This window comes from Lottia gigantea, assembly GCF_000327385.1.
Source record: "Lottia gigantea unplaced genomic scaffold LOTGIsca_50, whole genome shotgun sequence".
In the NCBI taxonomy this organism is placed as follows: Eukaryota; Metazoa; Mollusca; class Gastropoda; family Lottiidae; genus Lottia; species Lottia gigantea.
In genome coordinates, this window is record NW_008709716.1 from 357,878 (window position 1) to 367,857 (window position 9,980).

At 31.5% G+C, this 9,980-nt stretch overlaps 1 protein-coding gene across 1 annotated transcript; it reads left to right on the plus strand.

The window, feature by feature from the left end:
• Positions 1-312: 312 nt before the first annotated feature.
• On the plus strand, positions 313-7,631 carry LOTGIDRAFT_218952 (hypothetical protein). The gene is made up of 11 exons (XM_009062208.1): positions 313-464; positions 1,918-2,025; positions 2,416-2,509; positions 2,828-2,962; positions 3,423-3,621; positions 3,743-3,880; positions 4,176-4,344; positions 6,220-6,322; positions 6,554-6,698; positions 7,034-7,088; positions 7,312-7,631. Exons 1-11 carry the CDS (start codon positions 420-422, stop codon positions 7,450-7,452), a joined length of 1,332 nt encoding a protein of 443 aa, XP_009060456.1. The 5' UTR covers positions 313-419; the 3' UTR covers positions 7,453-7,631.
• Positions 7,632-9,980: the final 2,349 nt, after the last annotated feature.

Here is a 9,980-nt window from a genome sequence, read left to right on the forward strand (position 1 = left end):
TGAGCAATACAAAAAAACAAAGTATGCACATATTTAATGATTTTTATGGCAGATTTCTTCAAATGGCTGTAAGGTTCAGGTTGTTAATTTATATTGTTCAAGCTCATTAAAAATGGCTTATCTACATATGAAAATTCATCCGCAATATTACTTTTTCTTTGGACAATAACAATCCATAATTCTTTAAGAATTACCTGAACTGTCTACAAAATATTCACATTCTACTAATAAGAGTTCTAAAATGATTTTCCAAAGATATGTATAATAATATTTCATGACGCACTATATTCTTAATTTTGTGTATTGATCAGATATTCATACACTTAGAGGGAGTAGCCATTTTGCGATTGCGAGATAGCCGGCTGGGGTTGCAGAGAAATTTATTTTTCTATTAATAATTATCTACGAAAAGATTCATCATGGATGAAACATACGACTGTATTGTTTTAGGCACTGGTCTGAAGGTATATTTGATAACAATTTTAATTCTGTCCACGTTATTGATACTGTCATATTTCCAAATTTTTTCATCAAATCAACAAATTTCTGACTTCAAATGCCAGCTCACCCTGTGACTTGGCTTATTGAGATGACCAAGATTTTGTCATATCAATAATATCATGAAAAAAATTGAATAATTTCAATTATCTCCAGACCTTTCAATTGATAATCCATTTTGGACTATGTTTTGTTAATGGTTAAATCTAAATAAAAAATATATTAGGCTTCTGTCTGAGGAACATTGGAGAATTCGGCCCATCATTGTCATTGAGTACTAATTGATAATCATCGAAGATATCTACATATCAAAGATAAGGCATAATATCATAATAGACATAAGAAGAAGAGACCACTCAGTCTGTCTCTGAACACAGACCTAGAAGAGACAACTCGTACTGTCCATAGACGAGACAGAATCTGGACAACTCAAGCCAACAAAAAAATTCACTGACAACTTGTAGGCCTACCAGTGCCACTTTTTATGCCCACATGAAATGTGGATGGTATTAGCCTATTGACGTCACCCATGCTCTTCCATCCATAATTGCTTTTCAACACTCTTCTTGACAGTTTGACGAAATTTGGTGTACCGGTACCGTTATGTGTTTATTATCACCCAAGGATGAAAAAATCAAAAACATCTGACATGAGTTATTACCCTTACACGTTTGATCTTTAGATCGTAAATACTCTTTAAGGATGAACCATATTTAAAATGAAAGGTATTGAAAAATGTTAAATATAAGTTATTGTCCTTGCTCTTGAAAATGTTTTTAACTTTTAGCTTGTGAAAGCTCTAGAAGATGACACAATATTTGACAGATTTTGACAAAGGATGAACTCTATTGAAAATCAAAGAAGTAAACAAATACCATGCTTATTCTGATTAAAGCACCAGGGGCACTGAATTTTAATTTTCTTCAAAACTCTTCAATTGACTTCAATCCATGCTATCAGAAATAGACTATATAATGCATGCACCAAGATAGTGATAGGCATATGATCTGCATTTTGTAATTGATTTCGGTATTCGGCTATAAAGTATCCGATATAAATCAAGAAACCAGGTTCTAGTTCTTATGGGTTGAGCTGCTAAAAATAATATCATGTCATGTGTTTGCAAGTCAGTATATTATTAGAGTGGATAGCAGTCAGGATAATAGTCAATATATAGTATTAGTGGATAACAGATGACATTTCACTGCAAAAAAAATGCTCTTTTGAAAACATTATTCCACTTTGAATTTATCATCACATGGATCTGCTATCATTAGCAAAATTTCCATGAGTTGGAAAAAAAAGAAGGGGGGGAAGCGTTTACACCTTGGTAGGGCCTTCATTGATTAGTTTAGATTTGAATACAATACAAGTTGTCATATTTGTATTTTTTCTGAGTTAATTTGGAATTCTTTTTAGGAATGTATTTTAAGTGGTATGTTATCAGTTTCTGGAAAGAAAATTCTTCATATGGATCGTAATAATTATTATGGTGGTGAAAGTGCTTCAATTACTCCCCTAGATCAAGTAAGTCAAAGATTACTTTACTAACTGGTTATAGCTACTGTTACTTATATCAAGTCCACCAGTTATGCTTAATCTTAATTTTGTTGTATCTTGTATGGACTCTATTAGAGGGTGAGACACTTGTAAATTTTTCTTACCTTGAGGAGGATTCAAACTCTCGGCTAGATCTTGATTAAAACAAATTACTTTTTACTTATAGTAAAAAAAATTCAAAAATTTCACATGTTCTTCCCAAAGGATGTTGTTTTATTTAGATTTTCAAAGGTAATTGGTTATGTTGTGGTTTGATTCTTGACTTTCATTCTTTTAAGCACATTGATGACAAATATCAATGCAGAAGAGTATTGTGTTGTCCTTCATCATTTCTATACAAATTGATTTCTACTTCAGTTCTATCAGAAGTTTTCACGTGAAATGAAAGGTGAATTGGGACGCGCCAAAGACTGGAATGTGGATCTAATTCCAAAATTTTTGATGGCTAATGGTAAGGTTTTTAAATACCCTCTTCTTTCTTTGAGACTTCAGTTTGAATGTAAACTATTCCTTCACATTTGCAAATAAAGTTTGTTTAGTTTGAAAGGTTTCATTGCAGTGATTGTCTCCTTGGCATAACAATAAGTTCCATTTCAATTTTCAAAGAATAGCTCATCCTTGTTACGTTGTACACAATCCATTGTAGCACTAAATCTTTGTTGTTGATTACTGATAAATTGCCTATATACATTGTGTGAGAAATGAATTTGAAGCAAACAGATATTGAGTATCTTATGGCTTTATGCAAGGATGTTTCCAATTTTTTTAGGTCAGCTTGTGGAAATGTTAGTGTCTACTGGTGTTACAAGATATTTAGAGTTTAAAGCTGTTGATGGCAGTTATGTTTACAAAGGTGGTAAAATTTTCAAAGTTCCTGCTGATGAAAAGGAAGCTCTTGGATCTTGTAAGTCACAGCACTTAATAATTGAAATCAATCCATATACTGAGTGATATGAATGGTATATTGTCATTATCAGCATTTGATAGATTGGGTTGTCATTTTTATACGCCCGCATCTCTCTATGTGGACGTATATTGTAGGCACCCCTGTCCTTCCGCAGGTCCATCCGTCCGTCAACATTTGCTTGTAAACGCTCTAAAAACTAGATTTTTTGATGGAATCAAATGAAATTCGGTATGTGTGTACATATTCATAAAACGAAGATCAAGTTCGAATTTGACCGCTAGAAGCAGAGTTATTGCCCTTGCCCTTGAATGTTTACCATCCGCATGACGTGGGCGTATATGGCTGTGGTCCACTATCTTTGATGACTGTACGTACGGATAAACCAGCTAGAAATTGGATTTTTTCAATCAGAAGCTGACAATGAGCATAAAACTAAGTGTTTGTTCGTTTTTTTCAGCCTTAATGGGTTTATTTGAAAAGAGAAAGTTTCGAAATTTCTTGCTTTACACTCAAGAATTCAATGAAGAAGATCCATCAACATTTAAAGGAATTAATCCCAAAGTTGACACAGCAGCTACAGTGTACCAGAAGTTTGGAGTTGATTCTAATACAACTGATTTTACTGGTCATGCTTTGGCATTATTTTTGTCTGATGAGTAAGTCTTTCTTAACTTAGCAATTTCATATTGAACTACATACTGAAGAACTTAATTATTTAAGGTTATATCTGATGTGTATATTGCTGGATTGTGAATAGATTTCTCTTCATTTTTGTAGCTATATGAACAAGCCAGGTAGTGCACTAGATTTGGTCAGAAGATGTAAATTGTACTACAAATCTTTAAGTCGTTATGGTAAATCACCATATCTATATCCATTGTATGGATTGGGAGAACTGCCACAAGGTTTTGCCAGGTAAGAAAGTCTTATTAATAGTTGTCATAAGCTCATTCATAATTATTGTCAAAAATTTGAAATTATTTATCTTGCAGGCCTGTCAGTCAATCTTCATTGCATGTATAAACCAAAGATGTTACATTTTTTACCTGATGATTATGGACTAGTTTGAAATTGACAGAAAAGTAGGATGTAAAACTCCACTCATTTCATTTTGAAATTGACAATTACTTGATAAGCAGTTACTGCCTTAGATATTGGGTTGTAGATGAATTTGAGGCTATAGTTTATATTTGATTCATCTTTTCAACAGATTGAGTGCTATCTATGGAGGTACATATATGTTAGATAGACCCAATACAGAAATAGTATATGAAGATGGTAAGGTTGTTGGTGTGAAATTTGAAGGAGATGTAGCCAAATGTTCAGCTGTTATTTGTGACCCTTCATATTGTTCTGAAAAAGTTGAGAAGCAAGGACAGGTTAGTATTATAATGATTAGGGTTAAATTATTTGTAAGTTTATTTGTAATAAACAGCATTGTCTTGATATGTGTGGGGTACTTGTTGTATTGATGTTGTTTTGTTGATGTCCAAAAAAAAAATTTTATATTTGGCTTGAATTTCTAGAACTAGACCCACAGGCTTCGTGTAGTTCTGAAGCAGTGCGTAACAGTTTTGATTTTAAAAAAACTGTGCCGCAAACTAATGAAACAGTAACATAATTTCCTATCATGATTAACTGGATATAGATCGCCCAAACGCAATGCATATTCGACAGATCGCTTCAACCGACATTATATGAATATTCATTAACCTACTGTTTTCAACAACAGTTGAAGGGAGCAAACTCCAACAAACAACCTTTATCTTTTTTTTTTAACTAAACTATTATTCCATAATATTGTCTTGTGTTTTTGTTATATGTGCTTCTCGCTTCTATATGTCGTTCAAATCTTATAACAAAAGGAACACCGACTCTTTTCAAGATAAAATTCATCTATTTCAAATGGCGATAAAACCTGAAGTAAACACCGTACAATAAACGTCAATATACCATTGGATAGATCTCGTCGAGAGCTATCAAAATTGTTCTGGTCATATGGTCACCAAAGGTCAAGGTCATGATATACGACCCTTCAAAGTAATCATATTTTTCAACCGGAAATATATAAAAAGCAAAATCAAAATTCATAAATCGGTTCTCAAATATTATTTAGCAATCGATAGTAGATACCGTAGACATCAAATTTACACAAATTGGATTACCCCCTTAGACCCTATTTCGATTTAAAGAAAAACGCAGTTACTATAGAAGAAAGTACAAAATTTTCAAATATTATAAAGCACAATTTTGATTGAAATATCTAGTGTTATATATTATTAACACTAGTAAGATTCAATAAGAATTTTTGGTGTATGTAAATTAGGTCACGTGTCAGAGCTTTTTGAAGATAAAAATCGTAATTTGCAATCGACTATAAAACTGGAAGTAAACATTGCACATCACAAATGAGTATATCACTGGATAGATATCATCAAGGGCAACAAATTTTGTTCAGGCCACAAGGTCACCAAAGGTCAAGGTCACAAAATAGGAGCCTTTGCAATTTAGGACATTACCGAATAATTCTAACCGGAAATAAAAGAAAAGCAAAATCGAAATTAAAAAATCGTCTTTCGATTGTGATATCCAGATAAACCAAAATTATGAAAAGTGCCCCAAACCCTGAGGCCCCATTTTGAATTTTACAAAAGTTTGACATATCAATAAGGCGGCTACTCTGTTACATAATATCTTTAAAATTCCAGAAGTTGAATTTTTATATTTTACAAACAAATATCGTCAAAACTGGAAGTGATATCGAAATTTCGAAAATAGTTTTTGTTCTCAATAAAAGTGTTTATCCCTATTTAAGTTTTCAGATTGATGGAAAGAGAATTGTAGAATTAAAAGGTTTAAAAACTCTAAAATTGGAGCTCAAAAAGTCGGCTACAAAAGTCCAAATTGTCGATTTTTTCAATTACTATCTTGTAGTCATTAGCGCGAAGTAATAAATAGTACAGTTTGAGCAAATTCAGATCAGTATTAAAGTTGATAAATGGAAAAAATCGAAAAAAAGTCATTGTCCATTTCCAGTTGGTCAAAATGATTCCATTTTATATTTAACAAATAATGGACCACAATTTTGACTAGAAAACAGCAACAGACATATACAAGCGAAGGTAAAATTAGAAGAAAAAAAAAATAGTCATTTGCAAAACGAAGAACACACTGCAAAAAGAATTTTGCAAAAGTTACCTTTTAGTGTGATCTATAACTCTATTCAATATATTCATGTTTATATCATATTTCAGGTAGTGAGAGCTATTTGTATATTGAATCATCCTGTACCTAATACAAAAGATGCTCAATCGTGTCAGATTATCATTCCTCAACACCAAGTTAATAGGAAATCAGGTATATTAGATTACAGATTACTCTTAATTACCCTTCTCTAACTGTATACCACCATCACCTAGATTGTTTAGCATGATATTCATCTACTTCAGAATAATTTCCATTCAATCATAAGAGGCCTTCACATATTTTTTATGGACTAAGAGTTGAAATGTATATTTAGGGATACGTTATAATGTATTTACCATAGAAAACTTGAAATTCAGCCATTCAAATATGTTTCTCTTTCAGATATTTATATATGTGTAGTATCATATGCCCATAATGTCTGTTCAAAAGGCTTCTATTTGGCTATTGTTAGTACAACAGTTGAAACCGCTAATCCTGAAGCAGAATTAAAAGTTGGGATGGATTTATTGGGTTCCATCATTGAATCGTAAGTTAATAAAATAAGTTTTAAAAAATATATATATCTTCATTGATAACCCTTTAACTTTAAACTTTAACAGGAAAAGGGGGTTATTGCAGTCAGTGTTTCTTTGGTGGCGAGTTAAAGCTGTTAGCTGGAAGGAGAAATTGTCAAACATTTATCATGCTGTAAAATGGGTCCGTTTAATTCACATAATGGATGTATCAACGTATACATCATTGCAGTCATCCATTTGAAACAGAAAATTACAAGCCGGTATAAGGTGTTCCTAGATATAAGATCAGTATATTATATATATTAAGTATATTGTGAGAAGTAAAGATATTATTGTTTATTTGTAGATTTGTTACTGTAAGTGATTTATATGTACCTACTGACGATGGTAAAGACAGCAGAGTAAGTTTCTTTATTTCTCTTATGGAATTAATACACCATTTATAATAAAGATAACTGTCTTTGTAAATTCCTGGCCTCGAGTATCAATAACTTGGTTTATTTTTTACATTCTTATTTTTTTAGCATTGACATGTTATGAGCACTCATTTAATGGAAGTTGCCATCTATACATATTATTTTAGCGTAACATTGAAAATGTTTGTTTTATTTTTATTTTCTCTAGGTGTTTATTACAAAATCTTTTGATGCTACAACTCATTTTGAAACGACATGTGATGATGTTGTTGATACATTTGAAAGACTAATGGGACAGCCCTTTGATGCTAAACAAATTAAGCATACAACTTGTGGAGAAGATGAATAAGAAGAGCAGACTTGTGATCAATTATTTGTTATTTTTTGTTATGTTCAGCTTTCATTTCACACAAATATACTTTGAAAGTTTTTTTTCAACAGGGGGCCACATGTTGTATATGATATTTATAATTCACGACACTAAAATCAGGACATAATTATTAAAATGAATAAATTCTCATAATATATATCATTATAGTAAATATTAATTTAATTAGAGGACACAGTAATTGTCAAATAATCACAGAATGGAGAAGATTATATCAAATTGTTATTAAATCGAATGAAATTCTAGTTAGTTTGAAAATGAGTCCCAAGTATGATGTTTTATTTTCTCTGGTCACATATAAACATTCTGTCCTGTAAATACCACCTAAATTTATAACTTTTGGAATGAAGATGCCTAGATTTTGAGGTGTTATTTGATTTTCTATACACTGATATTTAATAATGGTTCCAATAAGTTTCATTCCAGCAGTCAATAATATTACCTGATGTATCCATTATTAAAGGCTGATAAAATATTGAAGCAACAAATACCAATTTTACTAGTCTAGTCTGGAGTACCCAGTACTTAAACTGATGATAATAGATGTTGAGATTTTATATTCCGGTGGCCAAATATTTCACATCACCTATTTCTTGTCCCTCCCCATCTCACTATATCTTCATTATGGTTCTTATTCAAGTTTAGTTAAAAGTCCTTTCATTTTCTGTTATTTATTGAAAAAATTATTAGTGCTTATTTTTGGCTCTTGTTGCTTTTATTGTTTTATGTGAAATGCTGAACAGAGAGCTTCTTTGAATGAATGTGCAATTCTTTTACATGGATTCTACACAATATTTATCTTTTCTATGATAAGAGTAAGCATACAAACTGTAAATGAATGGTATTAATGAAAGAATATGACTAAATGGTAACATGATTTAAGGTATTTAATTAGAAATGGTAGAAGTTTCTTTATTGGATTAGACTTCATAGTAAATCAATGGCATGTAAACATACCGGTACTACATATTGTTACAATGGATAAGAAAAAAAAACATTTTTTCCCCTAAAATATTTTGGATTGCATTTGGATATCAGTGAGTGCCTCTTCAGAATTATGAGAAAAATGTTAACAGTGGGAGAGAATTATCTTAAACTGCCTCAAACATTTATTTATTTGTATCCAATTACATTAAGTAACTAATGATAATGTCTCTCAATAGGATAAAAAGAATTTTGAAATACTTATGTCAAGCAGTATGTCATCATTCATGTGTTAATGAATGTTATGTTGATAAATTCAGTATTGAATTCTTATATTGTATATAAAATTGATGTAAATATACTATTGGATGCTAGGCAAGTTAGGTGGATTGTAAACTGTGTATGGACAGCTAAACAGGTATGCATAATTATCTGGCTAGCATTTTTAAGGAACAGGGTTTTAATCTTTCTGTATTGATCTAAGCCTCACGTTTCAGGGTAGTTACTCACTCTCACAAAGTTTGGAAATACTTGTTGCTTTCACTGTATGCTGGAGATATATTTATTAATAAATGACTGTCAAACCACATGGCACAAATACATATTTGCATGCTGAACATGTGAGCAAAATTTACAAAGTCTTGATTAGCACATAGATATTGTTTTGAATGCTGTCCACTGGTTGTTTGTGTTAAAGCCTCAAGAATTAGATGGTATAAACAGGTGTAAGATATCATGCAATTAGATGTTGTGGTGAAAATAATTTTTGGTGTCAAATTTCAATCATGTAATATAATTGTTTTTAGTTATTCCATTTTAGCTGTATGGAAGCATTTTAAAACTTTCCTTGCAAAAACATGCTAATGATTGTAGAGTCAGTTCTTCTTCTTTCTCTATCTATCATCATGTATAACAATATGTATGTCGTGCTTTTTTTGTTTTGAAACAAAATAAACCATCAATACTGCTTTGAGATTTGTGTTTATGACATAATGATATGAATACGGAGAAACAACATCCCTTATGCATATTTAAAAATTTATAATAACATAGCTTTGTTGTATTGAATATATTTTCACCTCTTTTGACGATTATACTTCTAAGATGACAGTTCTCCATCTTTTTGGCTCGCAGACAATTAAATGATTGAATTGCTGCTGCTGTCTACCAAATTCATCGAAAATCTGGTTCCAACTATTGTTTTTTTTATCGCCGCCATCTATGAAAATCTTGTACATAGCTGATACCCTCCCCCAAATTATTCAGTAACAATGCCATGAGTTGGTGGAGGAAGTAACATTGGCTAGGCTACCTACACGGATGACAGCTTAGAATAATAAATTAACTTTGTCAAGCACCTATTGCTCCCCAGGTTGATATATCTGCTGGTCTTAGACAACGTATAAAAATGGTTTTGTTCTTAACATTTAATTTGTTACTCTAATCAGTGATCCAGTGTTATGGACAGATTGATAATCTACAGGCAGTGAAAACAAATGAACAATTGAAATTAACTTCCATCTAAAATATTCCATGAGGCAGTTTTAACAAGCAATTCTTTGAAG

Bases quoted from the DNA above. Each gene is read 5' to 3' on its own strand.
- LOTGIDRAFT_218952 (XM_009062208.1), top strand. From the start codon at position 420: ATGGATGAAACATACGACTGTATTGTTTTAGGCACTGGTCTGAAG. The intron at 2,510-2,827 runs GTAAGGTTTTTA...CAATTTTTTTAG, and splicing joins AAAATTTTTGATGGCTAATG to GTCAGCTTGTGGAAATGTTA. The intron at 6,323-6,553 runs GTATATTAGATT...TTTCTCTTTCAG, and splicing joins CCAAGTTAATAGGAAATCAG to ATATTTATATATGTGTAGTA.